Source organism: Moschus berezovskii, chromosome 11 (genome assembly GCF_049115385.1).
Source record: "Moschus berezovskii isolate FMDL1 chromosome 11, NW_MosBer_1.0, whole genome shotgun sequence".
Classification (NCBI taxonomy): Eukaryota; Metazoa; Chordata; class Mammalia; order Artiodactyla; family Moschidae; genus Moschus; species Moschus berezovskii.
This window is the reverse complement of record NC_142470.1, coordinates 6,572,342-6,596,810: the sequence shown is the minus strand read 5'-3', so window position 1 is coordinate 6,596,810 and position 24,469 is coordinate 6,572,342. Positions and strand designations below refer to the sequence as shown.

General features: G+C 40.6%; 1 protein-coding gene across 15 annotated transcripts in view; it reads right to left on the bottom strand.

Moving 5' to 3' along the window:
- Positions 1–24,469, bottom strand: part of FNBP1 (formin binding protein 1) — a 140,482-nt gene that overhangs the window by 23,985 nt on the left and 92,028 nt on the right. For 4 of the 15 annotated variants that reach the window (XM_055400967.2, XM_055400969.2, XM_055400968.2 and 1 more), the window contains exons 7-10: positions 8,580–8,708; positions 6,779–6,925; positions 4,580–4,777; positions 3,445–3,627 (exon numbers count right to left, since the gene is read on the bottom strand). In XM_055400967.2, coding sequence (XP_055256942.1) covers positions 3,445–3,627; positions 4,580–4,777; positions 6,779–6,925; positions 8,580–8,708 — 657 coding nt within the window. Of the gene's footprint in view, positions 1–452; positions 537–3,444; positions 3,628–4,579; positions 4,778–6,778; positions 6,926–8,579; positions 8,709–24,469 lie in introns of all 15 variants that reach the window. The other 11 variants (XM_055400974.2, XM_055400975.2, XM_055400976.2 and 8 more) reach the window with 4 other exon arrangements.

Sequence of the window (24,469 nt, the reverse complement as noted above, 5' to 3'; positions counted from 1 at the left end):
ACTGCTCTGTGACCTTGCTCAGGCTTCGCTGATTTTTTTTTTTTTTTGGTTGTCCTTTATGGACCTATCTGTTGCAGATGCACATATGGGTAAGGGAGCCACACGTGGCCGTCTGCGAGAGTGCTGTTCTCCCGTGACCAGCGGCATTTTAGGGGTGAGGTTCTGCCGTAAAATCATACTCAGTGACAGCAGCTCAGACAGCAGTCCCAATCCACGCCAAGGGGAGAAACACAAGCTCGGCTCACTGACGTTTTTAGGAAGCTTGTTATTGGAAAGTTTGGCTCCTTTTTCCATGCAACTTTCCGGGATGAAGAAGCCTGTGGTTGGGTGGTACATGGAGGCTTCTCCCGCTGTCTGGGTCAGAGAGCACCCGGGTCCCCAGTCTTGGCGCTGTCACAGGGGTTAGTGCCTGTGCCGTGACCGCATGACCTGGCCGCCACAGGTAAACTTACAACATAGTCCCTAGCTTCAAAAGCATACGTGGGTTTCCCTATCGTCCTCTTCATGAGTTCTTTGTGAAAACAGAGAGCCTGAGTCTGCCAATAATCAGCAAGAGAACAAAGTAAATCAAATGAAATTAACCAGAAGATTGTAACATCTGACAAACAATTGGTAGGGAGTTTCAAAATCTTTTGATCAATGTTGATGGTATTTTTCCATCAACAATGGACTCTAAAGTGTGGGGACTGGGGAGATAGGTCCATATTTTAGATTTAGAAGGCCCTTACTCAGATAAGAAAATCTTAAGACAGTAAAGTCACACTTTGTAGTTCGCAAATTGAGAACACACAATCTCGCTTCATTTTTCTTTGACTTACATAAAGATGAAATAGTGGTTAATAATGGTGGCATGCCAGTCTTTAAAGATGTTCAATGAGACATTTTCTTACAAATGTGAATGATTTACAACGAAAAATATTTTATCCTACTTATTCAGAAACAAAATCAGTTATGTGACGAAATATTTGCATTGCATTTACACATTCTGATAATCAGAAACAAACGATTAAAATCTAGATCAGAAAGTTGCATAGCACGATAAAAGACACATTAAAATCACAGATTTGTTATTCTCCTAGAGGCCTTTTCCTGACTTTGGCGCAATAATCTTAAAAAGTGGAATAAATCAAATAGTAGCGAGGACTGTACCATTTTAGTGAGGGATCCTGTAAACCACATACCTTCTGTTTTGAAATTGCTTTAAAATCAAATTTATTTCCCCAAACTTCAGATTTTTTTTTTAAACTTCCTTATCTTACTTCTATGATGCATTTCCTTTTCTTTTTTCGCACTATTTCCTGAAGAAAAGCACATCAAATCTGACCCTAAAAACAGATCAGCTAAAAATGAGAGAAGCAAAAATATGTTTATATTTATTTATTGATGCTTTGTGTGTGTGTTTATTCTCAAAACCACACTCACCATTTAGGAAATTTCTTTTAAAGATAGAGGTTTGCTGAGCACAGATTTGAGATGTAAGAAATAAAATTTATTTTGCTAATTATGTTTGTTTTTTTTAAAGAGAAGGGCATTCCTTTAATTAATCAAAATAACCCATTTGTCATTTCACTGTTTTTGTTTTCAAGTGTTTATTTTTTTCCTAGCCATCTTTTCTTATGCTTATTGATTACTGACATTCTTGGTCTCTTCCTAAACATTCAGAGAACACCATGAAACATGCTTCAGAAACCATTTGCCATGAAGATCGTGATGTTGACAGAAGAATGGAATAGATACATATACAAACAGTGAACAACCATGAATAATCGACATTTTTCATTATGAGATTCCAAAGGACAATGCAGACATATTTTTATAAATATAATAAATGAGTGCTCTGTAAAGGTTTTGGAAGCAGCAGAGGTGGGGTAACTGTTTTACAGTTAATGTAAAACTTCCTAGTTGATAGTCGAGTATAGCGACCTACAGTCATCTGTTGGAGATTCTTCCATGAACAAGGAGCAGAGATGGATGGGGAATTAATTCTAAAAGCCAGCATAATGGAGATCTAATTATAGAGTTCAACATGAGCTATATCCACTACTGAAGCTATATTCTGCCTTCTAACAAAGGCGCTCTTGAAATCTTTAGGAAATTAAATTCGAATTCTTACCCTGATATGCTGGGTAACCTTAAAACAGGATAATTCCAGCAACTATACTCTTCGCAGAAAACTTTCAGATTCCGTTACCAAAGGAATCAGCATATAAAAAAAATGAGGGTTTTGCCCCTTATTTTAAAAGGTAACAATGTAGCTATTTTTTAAAAACATCTTTTATGCACAGAGGAAAGGAAAGTAAAAATTTGTTACAAGGAACATATCTCCACCACAACCATATTGCAACTCTCACAGAACAGAATAAAAGAAAATCTTACCACATAGGTATTTAATATTTGTTTACCGATTATTCATTATAAAGAATATTTTGGGATGGCTTAGACTGACCATTTAGGTTTATTCAGGAGGCTACAAAGGAATGACATTGTTCCAATTTTTTTCTAGAAAACTAAACTGGTATCTGCTTTGGACTGCTCATCAATTTCATAAAACCCAGTGACTTAAGCACATGCGATCTCAATTAGGATGGCAAAACTGAGTCAATCAGAATAAAACAGGTTCTTCTTGAGTGTGAACACATAGACTCTCAGATCATAAACAGGTTCTCTGGCTTTAAATCCTGGCTGTCTATCTTCCTAGCTTCATCTTTGTAGGTACCAGTTTGCTTATCAGTAAAATAAAGAAACCTTAGTACCTAGGTTCATAGGGTGGTTGACAGAATTAAATGAGCACACAGAACAGAGCCTGGCAAATGACAAGCTATGATAAACGTCAGCTGCTGTTATTTCACCCTTTCAAGATACATACTGCACTAGCTCTTATGCAGTCAGACCTGTTACCAGGTATTTGATCAACATCTTGTAAATTCACCAAAACAGCTAAAGAAACCCCTGTAATCCATACCATTTCCCCAAAGACCTGGAGGCATAGCTCAGAGAGAAATACCCTGTCTATACACTGTTTCAGTAATTATTAAGCAAATGTTTTCTGACTATGCAGTGATTTCCAACTCTTCAAATGTCGCTAGCTTTAGAAACCGAATCTGAGTTTCCTTTTTTTGGTAAGATCAAGGTAAAATAGTAATGACTTAGATATTTCAGAAAGGAAATGAAGCAAGGTCCCACCAAGATGGATTACAGACAAAAAAGAACTCTGGCTGGCTGGCTTCCCCTCTCTCTCCTTCCATCCATCCTGCTTCCTTTCTTTTTTTTTTTTTTGCTCTCTCTGAGGCTCTTCTTCTTTCCGGCTATAATGAATCATAGGTTCTTATTGTTTTATGTTATGGGAAAACACAATGGAGTCATTCACAAACAAAATTAAGTTATGCATAACAAAACATGCAACCAAAGCGCACCAGACAGACAGGACTTGAGAGGAGAACTTACCCCACGCTTTAGACTCCTGAAGCAGTGGATTTTGGGTTTGGAGGTCATGAACTCGTTGAAGCGATGGGAGAGGGGTTCCTTTTGCTGCTTGGGAGACTGGGGGCCGTTGGGAACAGCAGAGGGTGAGGCAGAGGCAGGGGGAGGTGGGGGAGGCTGATGGGGGGATGTTAAAAGGGACATAAGCTACGTGTAAGAGATGGAGCGGTGACAGAGTAAAAAATCAGAAACAAGAAGATAAGACACAAAACAAAAATAAGCATCAAATAATATTTGAAATCCAAAGCAAGTCAAACACAAACAATTAAAAATTTAGGCCATGGTCCAAAAGAAAACATGGAAGGACATGTTAAATGGAGAATATGGTGAAAGTGGGAGTTTTAGTAAGTAAAGCAACAGAAGAAGAGCAAGAAATATCTGACAAGAAGCTCATGCAGACTTTCACATGCAAACTGCCATTCTAACTAGTTACTCTAAACCAGTCTAAGCCAGAAGAGTAAATACTCCTAAGCCACCTAGACTAACACAGCTGGATGGGAGAAAATGAAAGTCCTTAAATGCTAAGGTTGTGAAAACAGCAAGACAGTCTTAAAATGAAATATTAAATTATTCTAAGGTTAAAGCGGTTCGTGTCGCCTCGATCACACACTTTACGCCAGGTTAATGCTGTCATGCACCTACGTATCATACTCTAGAAAGAAAATAAAAAATGTTCATGGATACATATGTTAACATGAGCTCAAAACCAAGTTATTAATCCAAGGAAACCATTTCATTAGATTTGCTGATACATGGTTATGGAAATGTGGCACAGCAGCCCTTCTCTGAGCCCAGGGAACCAGCAATTTAGGAGACTAAGGGGTGAAAGGCGCAATGCGAAACGGCCAGAGGTCAGTAGTCTGTTAGTGTGGGTGACTCGGTGCAGGTGAGAAATGCATCTGAAATAAGACAAATGGCCATGGCCAAGGTACCACCACCAAAGAGAGATAGTGTCTTAAAAGAAAACAGCACGCTAGCCTTCTGTTTGCATTCTGAAACTACAAGCTTAAAAATCTTTGTTCCTTTAAAGACTTAACGACAGAGTGAACATCTCCACACCTTGTGACACTCATATCACACTGGGTCCAGTCATCAGTACCTTATTTTTCTTGATGAACGGCCATAACTTTCCTTTGGATTTGCCACCAAATTTGAGCTCTGATTTGCCTTCTCCTCTGGAATTTGAAAGGCTGTTATCTGACACAGTGCGTTTCATAGGCTGAGTGTAATCCTCAAATTCAATGTCTCCCGGAGGCTCGAACCCAGACTTGTAAGCTTCTACGACCAGCTGTGAATCCTGCAATGACACCCATCACACACAAATATGTTCCAATCCATGTAAATACTTTCCACACACTGAACTATGGTGCCCTCACACAGATGACATTCTAAGGAAGTTATATTAACAGATTTTGTCTAGTGATATTTTTATCATTTGAAAGAATAACTTGTAAAGCTATACATCTAGTTGAGATTTCAAGATAATTTTAATAACTATTTTTCTACATTTAGAGAAATGAATATTAAGAATAACTTTGCCAAAAAGCAGAAAAATTGGGTCATTTATTATGCAGTTTCCTTGAAAAATTGTTGTTGTTTAGTTGCTAAGTTGTGTCCAACTCTTTGCAACCCCATGGACTGTAGCCCTCCAGGCTCCTCCGTCCATGGGACTTCCCAGGCAAGAATACTGGAGTGGGATACCATTTCCTTCTCCAACGGATCTTCCTGATCCAGGGGTCGAACCCACATCTCCTGCTTGGCAGGTAGATTCTTTACCATTGAGCCACCTAGGAAGCCCTTCCCTTGAAAAACACAGTAATATAAAAACTGATTCTCATCAGAAGGTCTTAAAGCAATTTGGCATACACAATGTCAAGGCAAAAAAAGATCCTTTCTCCGATTTCTTTGGTTCACTGTGGTTCAAAGATAGGAATTTATTGAATAATTTTCCTTTATATATATATATTTGTTCAAAGTCTCTCCTCCACTAGAATGTAAGCTCCCTTCTGTTTTTCCTCCACGGCATCCCTAGCACCTGGACGACGCCTGATGATAATGATAGAATAAATGTTAGCTGAGTAGATGAGGGAACTGACTGCCTACTCTGTGGTGTCCCTCTGCTAGGAACTTTGAGTTCAGGGTCTTTTCGGGGTCAGGTGATGAAGACCAATGTGTAAGGAAATGACAACCATCATGTCCAAGATGGATGTACAGTTAAAGTATTACAAAAGGACCTGTGACTTGTAATAAAATTCTAACTCAGTGATATCTGATTAAAAAAGAAAAAACTATTATAGAAGACAATTTGGAAAGATTTCAACTTTCTACTATGAGCCCACATTTTAATTTGCCGCAGTTATTTTAGTTGACATGGGATTTGTAGGTGTGCCATAGATGTCAATTGTCTTGTAAGAGCCAATTATCCTTCCTTCTGAGTAATAAGAACCCTGATTTTAAGCTGGGCACTTGGCCACCCAGCAAAAAGGCTTCATTCTCCAGCCTTCTGTACAGCAGGAAGTGGCCCCAGGACTAAGTTTTGACTTCTGAGATCTCTGAGACATAGGCAGAAGTACAGTGAGCAATTTTAGAAAGCTTCTTTAAATAGATAGTGTGGACTCTTCTCTATATAATGCTTTGTGGAATTTGGATGTGATGGCTGGCGCTACAGAAGCCATGTTGAGTTTGAAAGTCATATCATCAAGTTGTAAACTAGGAGAAGCCTGAATTCCTGAGGACTTGCGGATCATTTGCCCATACCATGGTTGGATGCTCTGCCTGGCAGACATCTTCACATGGGAGGAAAAATAAACTGTCTTAAGACACTATTGTCACTGTTATATGAACCTAAACCTATCCTCAGGCTTCCCTGATGGTTCAGTGATAAAGAATCTACCTGCTAAGCAGGAGACGTGGGTTCAGTCCCTGGGTCAGGAAGATCCCCTGGAGAAGAAAATGGCAACCCATTCCAGTATTCTTGCCTGAGAAATCTCATGGACAAAGGAGCCTGGTGGGCTACAGTCCTTGGGGATGCAAAAGAGTCAAACATGACTTAGTGACTAAACAGTAACAACAAAACTTATACTAACATCCACAGTCCCAAATGTGCCAAGGACTACACTAAATCCAAAACATGGAGGGCTGAATTTAAAAAACTCTGAAAAGGTATTGCTATTGTTGAAAAGTACTGTGACCACTGAAAGCAACTATTCTCAGATGATTAAATATGGTCACTGTGGGAAGGGAGAGGGAAATAACAGAACCACAGTTATATATTATAAGTCCAAACCATGGTACTTACATTTTTCGGGTCAATTGACTCGGCTGCCTTTACGATTCCATCCAAGCATTTCCCAATGATGGGAATCACCTGCCGGTCCAGCTCTGCGTATGTCTTCACTGATTCTCCAATTCTCACTATCCTCCTCTCCTCCATCTCTTGTATTTTCTGCAGCGTTAGAGTTTGCATAAAATTAGTTTGGTTTACTATTATTTAAGGTAGTTGTTTTTTGGCAGCATTGTTACCTCTAAAAAATTCTCTAGGAGGGAAATAGGCCTATCTGAGTTAGGTACTTCCCTGGCGGTCCAATGGTTAAAACACTGCCCTTCCACGACTGAGGGCACGAGTTTGATCCCTGGTCAGGGAACTAAGATTCCTTCATGGCGCTCAAGGTGGCCAAAAACAAATAAACAAAGGTTAGACTTAAAGAAACCATAAATTTATTGTGCTTCTACTTTAGCCAGCTGGACACATATTTTACTAATTGTGAGGCTGTCTAAATGTACACTTTACACAATTCCATTCCAATTTCAGGAAGAACCTGAAACGCAGGTTGTTTTACTATTAATACCATTTGGTTCAGTTCAGTTCAGTTATTAGATTTCAAATATTTCCTCCATCTTTGAGCCACTGTTTCATCCTTTACCAAAAGCACGGCATCCGGGTTAACTGCTTTGACCCAACACAGGCTGAGATTAACTAGTGTACCTTCCTTCTACAAGTTGGAGGTGTTTCTTTTTAATTTATTTTTAATCGAAGATAGTTGCTTTACAATATTGTGCTGATTTCTGCCATACAACAGTGTGAATCAGCCATAAGTATTCATATGTCTCCTCCTTCTTGAACCTCCCTCCCAACCCCCACATCTCACCCTTCTACGTTGTCATAGAGTACCTCGTTGAGCTCCCCGCCTCACACAGCAAATCCCCACTTCCGATCTGTTTTACATATGGTAATGTGTATGCTTCATTGCTACTCTCTCAGTTTGTCCCACCCTCTCCTTGGCAAGCTGGAAGTTCTTGTTTGCTGTGTAGACACCATGATACAAATTTTTGTTATTTTTTCTACAGTGGAACTTGAAGTTGTAAAAAATGCCCAAAGGGGGAGAACAGTATCATGTATCCTTTCTCACACTATTCTTGACAACTTAAAGTAACCCAAAGAAAAACAATCCAAAGGAAAGACAATAGGACTATCAAAACAATAGTGAACTATCCCTTCACACCTGTCAAAATGGCTATCAGGAAAAGTCTACAAATAACAAATGCTGGTGAGGACACAGAGAAAAGAGAACCCTTGTACACTGATGGTGGGAATGCAGATTGGTGCAGCCCTTTGAAAGCAACATGCAGGTTCCTCAAAAAAATAAAAATAGAACGACCATATGATCCACTCCTGGGTATATATCCAGAAAAAAAAGAAAAGAAAACATTAATTCCAACAGATACATGCACCCCAATGTTCACAGTGATCTGTTCAAATCCTATAACTGTCCTAATGCTGCCCTGAATCCTAAAGGGAAGTTTGGCATTTTCGTAAGCAGAATGGTCCTTTTAGCAAAAAGAGTGTTAAGGTAAGAATCACAGTTCTAAGTCTGACCAAGAATGGTTGCAGGGTCACACCCAGGAAATTTACAAAGTCTATTGATTAATCTTGAAATTCATGTTATGTTTCATCTTCATGTCAGTATGTGCTTAATCTGAATGTTTTTTTAAAGTGATTTGAGTTAGAGGAAATTTAGAATGCTATAAATACTTGGAAATCATGATTCCAAGTAACATGTTTCTAAGTCAAGCAAATCTGAGAGAGTGGAACCACTTACCTGAAAGATACTGGGAATATGAGTGTGGTAATACGCATGCTGTTCGTGGTTGAATTTCTGAAGAATTGACGAGTAATCTGCTTTGCTGTCCTCTGCCATTTGATGACGCGTTTGAGCTTGCTGTCGTGCCTTAGGGCAAAAAATGAGAACTTCCCATGTTTACACATAATATATAAAAGCCTAGGACTGCAAACTGGAGGGACTGGGGGGAGGGGTGTCACATTTTCCTCAAACGTATTCTATTTACCAGGTGCTATTTTTTAAAAAAATTGTTTAAACAACCCAATCCAAAATAGGGCAGAAGACCTGAAGACACATTTCTCCAAAGAAGACCCACAGATGGCCAATAGGCACATGAAAAGATGCTCAACATCACAAACTATTCCGTTCCGTTCTGTCGCTCAGTCGTGTCCGACTCTTTGCGACCCCGTGGACTGTAGCCTAACCAGGCTTCTCCGTCCATGGGATTCTCCAGGCAAGAATACTGGAGTGGGTTACCGTTTCCTTTTCCAGGGGATCTTCCCAACCCAGGGATCGAACCTGGGTCTCCCGCATTGGAGGCAGACGCTTTAACCTCTGAGCCACCAGGGAAGCCTTAGAGAAATGCAAATCAAAACAACAGTGAACTATCACCCTATACCTGTCAAAATGGCTATTAGGAAAAATCTACAAATAACAAATGCTGGTGAGGATGTAGAGAAAAGGGAACCCTTGTACACTGTGAATTGGTACAGCCCCTATGGAAAACAATATGCAGGTTCCTAAAAAAAAAACAACAGAACTACCATATGATCCAGCAAGTCCACTCCTGAGTATACATCCAGAAAATAGATATGTGCACCCCAATGTTCATAGCGGCACTATTTACAAGTCAAGTCACAGAAGCAACTCAAGCGCCCATGAACAGATGAATGGGTTAGGAAGATATGATATACATACACAATGGAATATTGTACGTTAGTCACTCAGTCGTGTCCAACTCTTTGCGATCCCATGAACTGTGACTCACCAGGCTCCTCTGTCCATGGGATTCTCCAGCCTAGCATACTGGAGTGGGTTGCCATTTCCTTCTCCAGGGGATCTTTCTGACCCAGGGATCAAAACCGGGTCTCCTACATTGCAGGCAGATTCTTTACCATCTGAGCTATGTCTTGGAATACCAATGGAATATTCCGTTCCGTTCTGTTCCGTTCCGTCGCTCAGTCGTGTCCGACTCTTTGCGACCCCGTGGACTGTAGCCTACCAGGCTTCTCCGTCCATGGGATTCTCCAGGCAAGAATACTGAAGTGGGTTACCGGTTCCTTCTCCAGGAATGGAATATTACTCAGCCATAAAAAGGAATGAAATACTTCCATTTGTGGCAACATGAATGGACCTAGGGACTATTATGCTTAGTGAAATAAGTCAGATAGAGAAAGACAAAATACTGTAAGAGATTCCACTTACAGGTGGAATCTAAAAAAAAAATATTACAAATGATTATCAGACTGACAGATATGGGAGAGGGACAAATTACAGGTATGAGATTAACAATTCAAACTACTATATTTATAATAGATCAGCAACAAGGATGTACTGTATAGCACAGGGAAATATAGCCAACACCTGAAACTAACATAATATTATAAAACAACTACTGTTGTTCATTCAATAAATCATGTCCGATTCTTTGCGACCCCACGGACTGCAGCATGCCACGCTCCTCTGTCCTTCCTTATCTCCTGGAGTTTGCTCAAATTCATTTGTGTTGAGTCGGTGATGCTATCTATCCAACTCATCAACTACACTTCGATTTTCACAAACCCCACCACTCTTGCCTTAATGCAGCATTACTTAGTTTGAAACGTACCAACATTCTTTATTGTCTACACTTGGCCCAATTCACATATTTATCACCAAGATTTAGGTTCCCTTGTGGGAATCTCTGATCATATTTTTCATTTTTTGAGTCAGGGATAGGACATCCATAATTTTTTTAATCCAATTATCAAAGGAGTTCATGAATTAAGAAGGCACGTGAACCACTGATCTATAGGGGTCTTTCTAAAACTCTCCACTATGGTTTTTTTCAGAATATATTTTAAAGTAGTACTAAGTATGGCGCCCTCTTTGAACCTGGTGAGTGTGTGTGTGAGTGTGTGTGTCTTTCAGTTGCTCAGTTGTGTCTGACTCTTTGTGACCCCATGGACTATAGCACACCAGGCTTCCCTGTCCTTCACTATCTCCTGGAGTTTGCTCAAACTAATGTCCGTGGAGTCAGTGGTGCCATCCAACTATTTCATCCTCTGTCGCCCCTTTCTCTCCTGCCTTCCATCTTTCCCAGTATCAGGGTCTTTTCCAATGTTTTATTGCATTGCTTTTCTCCTAAATAATAATAGAATTCCTAAATTTGCTTCTCTCTTTTAATTCATATTTTGGTTAATTACACACAAACAAGAAAGAGGCTATTAGCGACAAGCCGTGTAATCGATTTGAAAGTTCAAACAATAATGTCTGAAAAGCCTGAAGTCCTCCACAAATACCAACGATTGTTATGCTGGTATTAGCTCCTTAGATTCTTTGGAGGAGACTTGATAAATATAATCTCATGAATCTCTAAGGCGATCTGAGGTCCATGCAGGGCAAAAACTACTTCCTGCCAGATGAAGAGATGGCTTGGCCTGTGTGCTTGGCAAACTTACCATACCAAGCCAAGAACACAACAGGAGAAGGGCCGTGTTCCAACACAACCAAGGCAACTTGTCTGTTTGCTTTGTTTTACTGAACCTACTTGTGGGTTTTTTTTTTAAGATAAAGAAAAAACCGAGAACCATTCAAATGCCAACACGAAGAAGAAAGGTTGGAGCTGTCTGTCTGTCCTACCCTCTGTCTGGTCGCTGGTTTCAGGTCAGTTTCTCTGCATCTCAACGTCCTTTATTGGTTTCCTGCCTCTGTGACTTGAAGGCTTAACCTGATTTCACTTCTTCAACACGCTTCGCTCATCTGTGTATCCGCGCAGCCACGGTGGGTCATTCAGACCTGCTTCCTTTATTCCCTTCTCTGTTCCTCGGTAAACACTTCCCTAGTGCAGGTACCAATATTAACATTTCCAAACTGATTTCCTTATTACCTGAGATTTCTTAGTTTCTGAAGACCTTTAGGTACTTAGAACCCAATTTACCAACTTCTCGTCTCCCCTCCGTTATGAGTTGAGCTGCCACGTTCTTCCTCTTTGTCGGCGGCCTCTTAACTCCCTTCCTGACCATATGCTTCGGCTTCCGCTTTACTGTGCTCTGCAGCACACTATTAGCCAGTCCCCAGCCACCCTGTAAAATCCATGCCCTTCCAGTACACAGTAACCCTCCTCCGTTTAAACAGTAGCCTCCCCACCTACGTGCACTCCATCTGTTCCCTGATGCAACCAACTCAAAAACCCTTTTAACTCTTTTCAGTTACCTAGAGTTTTATCATGTCTCACTCTGCTAGGACTATGGAAAAAAAGCAACAATAACAACCCACCACCAAGGAAATTCCCAGGTAGACCCCCCCCCATTTCTAAAAAATTCTCTACTTCATTCACAAACCTTCCTCAGAAAAAAGTCAGAAAACCCCCAGGGCAGGCAGGTTCCTTCATCTCTTTTATGAATGAAGAGGGCCAAGGTGAAGCATCTCCTAATTTATTTTGGAGAAATGATCCAACTTGGTGAAAACTGAATATAGCTTAGTTCTGAAACAAGGATCAGAACGTCATCATCAAAGATGCACATGTGTGTGTGTGTATACACACATACACACACACAGCCCACATAAGCAGATCGATGCTTCCTGACAATCCATCCATCACAACGACTGTGGAATATGTTACTCATGAGAACCGGAGGGGAGCCTGTCGGAGGTGCCCCAGGACCACCTGACTGGAACTGCCTGTTGCCCTCCTTTCTCTGAGCTCTCCAGAATCTCTAATAATGTTTTTGCTTTGGCTAGTTAATTACTTTCTGTTGTTGTTTAGTCACTAATTCGTGTCTGACTCTCTTGCAACTCCATGGACTGTAGCCCACCTGGCTCCTCTGTTCATGGGATTTCCCAGGCAAGAATACTGGAGTGGATTGACATTTCATTTCCTTCTCCAGGGGATCTTCCTGACCCAGGGACTGAACTCAGATCTCCTGCACTGGCAGGTGGATTCTTTACCAGTGAGTCACCAGGGAAGCCCATAATTGCTTTTATAAGCATATCAACTCATAATTGTTTCACAACGCCCCATACGCTGTAATCCCAAATTACAACTTGGTGACCGCTACATGTAAACTACAGAAACTGAGATAAAGAAGAGCATGGATAAAGTCCAGCCTGGAAAGTGAGAGAACAGAAGAAAACAGACTCCAGAGGGAAGGAGCGGGTCTACCTTTTGTGAAAGAAGCATTATGTCTCGGGCAGTTTTCTGAAAAGAAAAAACTTGGCCATCAGTATGCAAAAGCCTTCATATATCTACAGTCTGTCTCTAACCCACTAAGAAGATGAAGCAACAATTAGAAGCAGCAAAATATCGTCGCACATCACGTTCTGCAAGACCACAGTGGGGAGACAGGGCTGTCTCACTCCCATCCCAGGATCCAGCTGCTCTGAATTAACACCCACTGTTGAACCCCAGGCCCAGGAATGCGCCATTGTTCTGACTAAGATTTACTATGGAAATCTATTTTTGTTTCATAAGCTGTGATGTTTACTTTGCACTGGAACTTCAAGAGCCTCTCTCAAACACCAGGGCTGAGTCAGTGACTCATTATTACAAATATGCTTTTAAAAATAAAGTATTTTCAAAAACTTATTTGGAGAAACTGCTAAATAACTAGATATTTTCGAGAGTGTATCTCCTCATGCCTAAGGCTGCATGAAGATTACAAGTATCACCATTTCCCAGATCTTTGTAAGTCTGTCTAAAAATAGCAACTATTATCTTAAAGAGGTACAGTATTTCCATCCTCAGAAAGACCATCAGCTATTTCTTTTCATTCAAGTTCCCATTCTAAGAATAAAAGATACAGCATCTTGTGGCAACATTTCTGTGGGGCAGAGAGAAGTTCAGAGGATTTTTTTTTTTTTTAATGAGTCAGAGTTACAGAATTTAGAGATAATATTCTAAAAAAGTCCAGAATGACCACAATTGCCTGAGGCCATAAGTCACAGAGATCTTTAAATAAGAGCTACACCACTTTCACTGTCAGTCAGAAAGACTGAACTTGAACTGTGGAATTTCTTTAACAAATCCTTGGGAATCTCCCCAAATAAATCCAAATTGGCCCAAGTATGTATCACTTAAGTGTGACTTCACTGCTTGGTAATTCTTAACATTGTCTTATCAACATCTGCTTCAAAGGTCTAAATAAAGGAAGCAATATTTTAGAAACTGAGCTGCAGCCCAATGCTTCTAAATCCTAATGGGTTTAAAGACAAAAATACTATAATGCATTTAGTTAGTTAAATTTAGATGATCAGCATGGCCAAAACGTGCAGCTACTTCCTGTGCAATTCATTAAGGAAAGAACGCTGCTGGCTGAGTCTCAGTCATCACAGAGAAAATAAGCCGTGATAGGGGTGTGTTTACTTTCATACGGGGAACGTCGTAGATTTTCTTACTCTGTTATACCCTCACATCTTTTCATCTTTTACCAGGACTCCTTATGACTTTTGACCTTTTAACGAAATGAGCAAATACAGACTGGTTCTACTCATACACATCAGTTCAGTTCAGTCGCTCAGTCGTGTCTGATTCTCTGCGACCCCATGGACTGCAGCACCCCAGGCTTCCCTGTCCATCACCAACTCCCGGAGTTCACTCAAACTCATGTCCATTGAGTCGCTGATGCCATCCAACCGTCTCATCCTCTGTTGTCCCCTTCTCTTTCCACCTTCAATCTTTCCCAGCATCAGGGTCTTTTCCAATGAGTCAGTTCTTCGCATGAGGTGGCCAAAGTATTGGAGTTTGAGCTTCAGCATCAGTCCTTCCAATGAATATTCAGGGTTGATTTCTTTTAGGATCGACGTTTGATCCCTATACCCTATACCCTAACTTATATACATAATGAAATGTAACATGGCTCCTCTTGTTGTGGCTCAAGGACTCCAGGGCATGCCCATTCAGTAGTTGTGGAATGAGGGATCTTGGGCTTTCCAGGTGGCATTAGTGGTAAACAACCCACCTGCCAATGTAGGAGATGCAGGTTCGATCCCTGGATCGGGAATTTCTCGTGCAGAAGGGCATGGCAACCGACTCCAGTACCCGTGCCTGGAGAATCCCATGGAGAGGGGGAGCCTGGCAGGCTATAGCCTATAGGGTCACAAATGTCGGACATGACTGAAGCGACTGAGCACGCACGTATGGGGGATCTTAGTTCCCGGACCAGGGACTGAACCTGTGTCCCCTGCAGTGGCAGGCAGATTCATAACCGCTGGACCACCAGGGAAGTCTCATGAGATATATTAATTTTTGGAACATGTCCTCAGACTTCTCAGAACTGTATCCATTGCTGTTCCTTAAATGACAAACTATTTATTGCAGAAGAACTCAGAGCTTTGAAAAGTCATTTTTCCCCATTGGTTTGAAGTATGTAATATAACAACTTAGAAAGACCCTTCTTGATTACCAAAAATTGGGGGAACACAATGTAGAGGGTTTCATCAGTCGTAGTTCCAACAGCAGTATCTTCTGGAGAAGCTGGACTTTCAATATTTTATTTCATCATCATCATGCTGTTGTTCAGTCGCTCAGTCGTGTCCATCTCTTCGAGACCCCATGGACGGCAGCACACCAGGCTCCTCTGTGCTCCACTACCTCCCAGAATTTACTCCAGTTCATGTCCATTGAAGCAGTGACGCTATCCAACCATCTCACCCTCTGCTGCTCTCTTCTCCTTTTGCCTTCAATCTTTCCCAGCATCAGGGTCTTTCCCAGTGAGTCGTGTCTTTTCATCAGGTGGCCAAATTATTGGAGCTTCAGCTTCAGCATCAGTCCTTCCAGTGACTATTCGGGGTTGACCTCCTTTAAGATCAACACGTTTGATCTCGTTGCAGTTCAAGGGACTCTCAGCATGATGAGAAACTGATTGTATTTTAGGCCAGGAGGAAAAGGGAGGCTAAATCAAGATTGTATTCTGAATGTACTATTCTGCACTACAGCTAAGGCTGCCCATATTTATTATTCAGCAGCCAGCAACTTGCAGCAGCTCCCCTTAGGGGGCAGATGGCCTAACCATCAGCCCCGGAAACCAGCATACAGCATTCCAAAAGGGCACACAGCCTGGACTGGAGACACAGCAAGAATGCAGCAGGGCGCCTGGCTCTCGCCTCACGCTTCTGCAAGCTGCCTGAGCTGCTGACTTCACGTCACAGATAAAATTAAACTCACCGGCTTTATAATCTGGGTTATCTGACCTCCCTCCATCTTCATCAGTTCTTTTCTTTTCCCCATCTGATTACAAAAATATGCCTGTGGTAACTAATTCAAATTTATAAAATTGTAAGGTTTATAAAGTAGAAGTCCCTGCACATCCCACTTGCTGACAGTCACTGGTAACACTGACAACAGGAGCTCAGGTGGCCTGGAGGGGAGGTGGAGCAGCCTCGGGAACTTTCTGGTGATGGTTCCAGGAACACAGCAGCAAGGGCGTCACTAAATGAACGATACCACCACGCTACAACGATCGCCAGTCAACAGCTGGCAAAGTTGCTGTGTCTTAGAGTCACCAGCAGCTCCGGCGGTTGGAGCACCTTGGCTTCTGGATGTGGCCGGGTTAACAGGAAGAAATGCACACATTTTCATGGCATGCAAGGATATTATAACCCATTTTTTAGGTTTGTTTGTTTGGCTGTGCTGGGTCTTCACGGCTGTGCGGACTATTTTCCTAGTTGCAGTGAGCGGGGGCTACTCTTCGTTGCAGTGTGCAGGCTTCTCATCGCTGTGGCTTCTGTTGCTGCGGAGCACGGGCTTTAGGGCACGAGAACTGAGTCGTTGTGGCTCAGTTGCTCTGTGGCATGCGGGAACTTCCTGACCAGGGATAGAATTGGTATCTCCTGCGTTGGCAGGTGGATTCTTTACCACTGAGCCACCAGGGAAGCCCTAGGTATTTTATTTTTTAAATTTGCTAATTTTGCTGCATCACCTGGCATCTTAGTGCCCTGACCAGGGATCAAACTCATGCCCCCTATGATGGAAGCACAAAGTCTTAACCACTGGACCATCAGGGAAGTTCCGATAGGTATTTTTGAGATCAGAAAAACAGCACTCTTTTAAGAATCCCTGAAACTTCTGACTGCTAGACTGAATTTCTCTAAGATTTGTTAATGATTAGAAGCAAAACTGACTTCACCCTAGTCTTTGACTTAGCAATTCTACTTCTGAGAATCTATCCTAATGAAATAATCTTCAATGTTCATAAAGAAATCCACGAAGTATTGTTTGTCATAGCTAATAATTTGAGACAAATGTCCAGTAACATAACTGATTAATATATGTCATACTATTGTGTAGCACCCTGCTTATTTAACCTACTGTATACACATCATGCGAAATGCCAGGCTGGAGGAAGTGTAAGCTGGAACCAAGACTGCCGGCAGAAATACCAACAACCTCAGGAATGCAGATGACATCACCCTCACGGCAGAAAGCAAAAAGGAACTAAAGAGCTCTTGATGAAGGTTAAAGAGGAGAGTGAAAAAGTTGGCTTAAAATTCAACATTCAAAAAACGAAGATCATGGCATCCGGTCCCATCACTTCATGGCAAATAGATGGGGAAACAATGGAAACAGTAACAGACTTAATTTTCTTGGGCTCCAAAATCACTGCAGATGGTGACTGCAGCCACGAAATTAAAAAATGCTTGCTCCTTGGAAGAAAAGATATGACAAACCTAAGCAGCATATTAAAAAGCAGAGATATTACTTTGCCATCAAAGGTCTGTATAGTCAAAGCTATGGTGTTTCCAGTAGTCAAGTATGGATGTGAGAGTTGGACCCTAAAGAAAGCTGAGCACCAAAGAATTGATGCTTTTGAATTGTGGTGCTGGAGAACACTCTTGAGAGTCAATTGGACTGCAAGGAGATCCAACCAATCCATCCTGAATATTATTTGGAAGGACTGATGCTGAAGCCCCAATATTTTGGCCACCTGCTGCAAAGCGGCAAGTTATTGGAAAAGACCCTGATGCTGGGAAAGATTGAAGGCAGGAAAAAAAGGGGGCGACAGAGGATGAGATGGTTGGATGTATCACTGACACAATGAACCTGAGTTTGAGCAAGCTCCAGGAGATGGTGAAGGACTGGGAAGCCTGGCATGCTGCAATCCATGAGATTGCAAAGAATCAGACACGACTGAGCAACTGAACAACAAGAAAATTGTGTGGCTTGGAAGAAAAAATAATTTGAAAGAGTATTGAATAAGGGCAAGTGGAAGCTATATGTGATTTAATTTGTTTAAGTTTCCAAAGCAATATTTAAAAAAATACCTTTATTATTAAAAAAACACCCATTACTAATGATCACTTTTGAAAGTGATGAAGTTATAGTTTAGTTTGCTAAAAAGCTTAATTAAAGAGGCAAATTCTATGCAGAATTCCAGAAACAGTGAAAGACTGAAGCAGTATGGCTTGTCTTTGAGGTACACACACACACACTGCTCTGAGAGGTATAGTAGGAGGGGCATTAACAAAGGAAGAAAAGGAGCTCTCTATCTGGAGTAATGTTGTTGTATGAGAGATGGCATTGTTTCAATTTCCCAGCAAACTGTTGCATCTAGAATACATTTTCAGTTCAAGACTAAGAATTCATTTAAAAATTCCTATTCAGACAGAGTGCTGTGAGTTTTTGTTGGAGGCTTCCAGACCAGGGACTTGCCAAAACAATGAGCCTGTCTTTGATAAATTATAAGGCCAGCTAAAATACAGAACAGAGAAAAACTTCAAAATAAGTTAACCAAAGAAATATGCCTGAAGTATTCCAGCAATTTCCTGATTTTTTTTTTTTTTTAAACAGGCTTACAACTTCTAGCCCCAGTGCTGTAGGTTGCTTTGGTACCCGGTCACTGAAATAGAAGGGAGAAACTATGGAAAGATCGCAAATGAGACCAGCATCTCAATCTCTCACGGGCCATTCACTTGCTAAACAGTTTTTAAGAAAAGGCTTCTGTTTCCCTACATCCCAGTTGGTAGAATTAGAAGGTGAGCTACAATTTCTGCTGGAAGAGAAGCCACTGCTGATATAATTTGTCGTGATGCTGGCATACCTCCAAGGTAAGCTGGCGAAAACAAACCTGGTATGAGCTCAGAGATCTTGGTCAAATACAAACCATGGTCTCCAAGACTTGGTCCCCTCCTCCTCCCTGGTTTCTAACACATTATATTTGGCAAGGGTCTTGAGTTTTTAGTTACAGTAGATTGACATTGATTATCTCTTTCTCTTCCCTTTTCCCCCTTAATGAATAACATCACCCCAAAACATGACACTCATGAGCTTCCATATATGCACAGCTGATGAGAACAGCTGAGATTCTGGAAAGTTAATGACTTAACTGTATGATGATAAACAATGATCATTGTTCTCTGTGGCTGTGGCATTATTGTGCAGAACAAATATACTGAAAGCACCACGGAATGCAGTTCTACAAAAGATACATTCCATAGAAGACTGAAAAAAATTAATCATGTTATATACCCCAGGGAAAGAAATGAAATACCATGAAATCTGAGATACACACACACACACACACACTGAAATATTACTTAGCCATTAAAAACAATGAAATAATGCCATTTGTAGCAACATGGATGGACCCAGAGATAATCACAGTAAGTGGAGTCAGAGAAAGACAAATACCACATGATACAACTCACATGTGGAATATTTTAAAAAATGATCCAAATGAACTTATCTACAAAACAGAAATAGACTCGCAAACATGGTAAACAAACTTATGGTTACCGAAGGGAAAATGTGAGGGGGATAAATTAGGAATTTGGGGTTAACAGATACACACTACTATTCATAAAATAAACAATGAGGACTAACTATATAGCACAGGGAACTATATTCACCATCTTATGATAACTTGTAATGGAGCAGAATCTGGAAGAGTACATATATATACATATATATGGGCTTTCCTGGTAGCTCAGCTGGCAAAGAATCTGCCTGCAATGCAGGAGACCCCAGTTCGATTCCTGGGTCAGGAAGATCCACTGGAGAAGGGATAGGCTACCCACTCCAATATTCTTGGGCTTCCCTGGTGGCTCAGCTGCTAAAGAATCTGCCTGCAATGTGAGAGACCTGGGTTCGGTCTCTGGGTTGGGAAGATCCCCTGGAGAAGGGAACTGCTAGCCACTCCAGTACTCTGGATTGGAGAATCCCATGGACTGTATAGTTCATGGGGTTGCAAAGAGTTAGACACGACTGACTTTCACTTTCACACACACACATACATACATGTATATATACACATATGTATCACTGAATTACTTTGCTGTGTACATGAAACATTATTAAAGAAACTATACAATTAAGAAAAAAAAAGAAATCTGAGGTGTTTGGTGAGCAGCCGTTCATCCTCAGTACCCAAGAAACAATAGATATTTCCTCTAGGATTCCCAGAGGAAAAAGTCCATCCCTGCTGAAGATATGCTCATACAAACAAATAATAACAATCATAAAAGCACAAGGAAATAAACCACCATGAGAGCTGACACAATAGGGAGAAAAACTAGCACCATAAAAACTTGAGCTAAGGGACTTCCTTGCTGGTCCACTGGTTAAGACTGCACTTCCAATGTAGGGGCCCAGGTTTGATCCCTGGTCAGGGAACTAAGATCCCACATGCTGAGTGGTGCAGTCAAATAAATAAAGTTATTGTTTTTTAAAAAATTCTTGAGCTAAAAGAACAATTTAAAGAAAATACAAGAAAAGAACATTTAAAAATGATTAAAGAATCAAAAGAAATCACAAGAAAATGGAGACACAGAATGAAAAGTTTCATACACATCTGAGTCCCAGAGCTGACAATTAGAGAGAATGAAAAGACAGGTATATTTGCAGTTAACACCTGAGAATTTTCCTACACAGATGAAAGAAACAAATCCCCAGTGAATCCCAAACAGAGTAAATAAAAATCACAAAGTCTGTACTTTGAAATAACACAGAGATGTCAAAACACCAAAAGAACACCAAAAGCAAAGATATGGTCTTAACAGATAGGGTGGACAGTCAAATACCCACAAAAGGAATGTTACTAGTTAGTCAACTTCCCAAGAGGAACAATCAAGGATAAAAGACAACGGAATGAGGTTTTCAAAATGTTTAGAGAAAATCATTGTCAGCTTAGAATTCTATACCTAACTAAACTATCATATTAGAGTGAGGACACAATAAAAACATTTCAGACAAATAAGCAACTTGTGATTCACAAGTGAAAAGAGTTAGTTGTAGTCGCTCAGTCGTGTCCTACTCTTTGTGACCCCATGGACTGTAGCCCATCAGGCCCCTTTGTCCATGGAATTCTCCAGGCAAGAATACTGGAGTGGGTTGCCATGCTCTTCTCCAGGGGATCTTCCCATCCCAGGGATCGAAGCTGGGTCTCCTGCATTGCAGACAGATTCTTTACCATTTGAGCCACCAAGCCCAAAAACAACATCACTCAGGAAGGAGGAAATTTAATTTAAAATATTTTTTAAAATGTTCAATATAAATTTAAAATGTTCCCTGAGAAGGGAATAATACGCAAGAAGGAACAACACTAAGCCTGCCTGAGCACATGTCTATGGCTGTGTGGATAGATGGCGAAGACACGGCTGCCCTCTTTAGACCACCCCTGGGACCCAGCTCTCCTTATTGGACCCCTTGTATACACTGAGGCTTCACGTCAATTGCTATTTATCATGTATCCCAACCCATTATCCCTGGCCGAGTTCTGTAGACAAGAGCAGTGGTTAACAACAAAGAGCTCATTTACTATATAATCCAGGAGTGAAATCATATGGTACACTGGCAGGAACACTGAATTCAAAAAGAATTCATCGAAATATGCTTCAGTCTCAGCTCTCCCACATCCAGCAGGGCCACTTTAGGTTAATGGCAATTTAACATTGATAGCCTTACCTTTTTTATCTATAGAGGGATAAAAGAATTATGGTAAGGACTGAAATCCTTTAAGAAAAAAATAAAACATGTTCCCAGTGTAAATTTTTTGAGAAGTTGGCTCAATAGCATTTTACATGGATCACACTCATTCTCCCATTTTACTCTTGATATCCTTCACAATCTGTTCTCACATCATCTCTCCAGGAGACCCTACTCAGCCCCCTGTTCTGTTAATACCATCAGCATGCCACCCTCAATGCCTGGGATGAAATTCTTCTCATCTCAGAGGCTCTCTCTCTGCTTTATCTATTCAATTTCTACCCATCCATCACACTCAAGTCCTGATTCTTCCTTCAGCTCTATCCCAACAATCTTTAATCCATGTAGGGCTTTTCCAGATGCTGAATCTATGAGCAGCTTTTGAGCTCCTAGTATCTGCGGGTCACAGGACCAGGTGATTTCACATATGATGTACCTCATTATTTTTTTAATTATTTGGCTGCACCGTCTTAGTTGAGGCACACGGGATCTTTTAGTTGTGGCATGCAGAATCTTTATTTTTAGCATGGCATATGAATCCTTAGTTCTGACCAGTTTTCTGACTAGTGATGGAACCCAGCTGGACCCCTGCATTGGGAACATGGAGTCTGAGCCACTGGACCAAAAGGGAAGTCCGTCATTAATAATTTTTTAACTACTGCTGCTCTGAATATTTTCACCACAGGCAGCTTTGCATATATAAACATTATCTTATTCTGTAACTGAGTTTTCCTTATCCCTCCATCTCTTCATTATCTGCTAACCAAGGCCCTTACGAAAGATATTCCTTTATCACCTTACTGATGCTCTGAACTACTGGTTCAATAAATACTCCAGCAAATGCCTTAGATGTTTAAAATACAGTCAATCAGGGGCTTCGCTGGCGGTCCAATGGTTAGCACCTGTGCTTCCACTGCAGGGAGTGCAGATTCAATCCCTGGCCAGGGAACTAAGATCCGACATGCTGCGTGGCATGGCCAAAAACAACAACAAGAGGATAAATTAAAGAATCTACTTAATTGATTCACAGCAGGTTGAAGGGAGAAGAACTAAGAAGAGAAGGGTCCGAAGTAATCAAAAGAACCCCAACAGGGAAAATACAGATGATGATAGTGTCAACCAATGAACTTGCATCCAAACATAGGCTCTGTTTTTCTATATCATGTACCACTGAAACCTCTCAGCCAGCCCTTGAAGTGCATAATATTATCCTTATTTTATAGAGTAGGAAACAGGCTCAGAGATCAAGGAAATTGCATCACACCAGACCATTATCAAATGACAGAAACAAGATGAGAACCCTTATCTGTGTGGTATCAGGACACAGCTCCTGGCTGAGTTAGACCATTTACTACTATCAAAAATTAAAACATTTTATTAAATGACTTGCCATACAAAAGCCTTTGGAACAGTGAAGGGCACGATGGAAATGCCAAGAATTGATGCTACACACACACCCCCAAATAAGTAAATACCATTTTTATTTAATTCATTTTATTTTATATTCATGTTCATATATTCATATAATGAGTGGTTGTATTCACTTTATGTTTTATTCAATTCACATTTATTTTCAGATCTAGGGTATGGGAATGAACTATCATCCTCATCCTATTGCTATTTTGAACATTTACTTAGAGGCTTGCTGTTAGGAGTATTAAAGCAAAGCTAAGATAGATCTTCATGTTAGCATTTTCATGTAAATCACATAATGTATACTGGAAACATTTCATTGAAGAGGCTCTTAAAAGTATTTATTCTTTTTTTGTGGGGGGAGCCATGTCACACAGCATGCAGGATCTTCCCAAACCAGGAAGGACCAGGGATCAAACCCGTGTCCCCTTGCAGTGGGAGTGCAGAATTCTTAACTGCTGGGCCACCAGGGAAGTCCAGAAGTATTTAGTCTTTACACAAATTCACTTTGGGCAGCACCCCCACCCCCAACATTTCTGATACTCTGAGATTTTGACTTTCCTGTTTCTTTTTAAACATTTATTTACCCAAACTCCATTTGCTGTGCAAAAACCACTTATTTCCAAAGCAAGTAAGCAAAAATTAAGGTCAACAACATAGAGACTGTAGTAATCACTAGCAAATGAACTAAAACTGGGAGCTGAATGCAACTTTAAGAGTATCTGGTATGTGAAACATTTAACCATAATAAATAATTTTATGTTTTGACATTCCTATCACAAATTCAATTTTTAAATATTGAGTGTAGCCTTAAAAAAAAACCTCATCATGCTAACATTCATTTATGACATAATCGTGTCCCATTTCCAAATATAAATACATTTATTCTATATTTAATAATTTGGGGGAATTTCCATTAAATTCCACTTCCCATGGGAAACATCAAAGAAGAAGAAAACACATCCATTATTACTCAGGACAAATATTAAGCATCAAAACAATTGAAACTGATGTTCATTCAATACAGGCACACTGGGAAGTAAAATAAAGAAAACAAACTGCAGATATGACGGCTCACAGGACAGATATAAACAAGAGGGTAACAAAAGCGACTTTTCTGGGCATCTTTGATTTGAACATTGATCCTCTTTTAAAGAATAGTTACAGCAACAATATCCATTTTAAATTCTATACATTTTCTCTTGTTCAAAACAAAACAGTTTTTAAAGTAAAAGATCAAGCTGCCGTTGCAAAATTTGTTTCCTGCATTCATGCTAACCACTTCCTCTTTTGGGGAAAAAAAAAATTGTTTTCTGAATTGTTACAGTGAACAATCCCT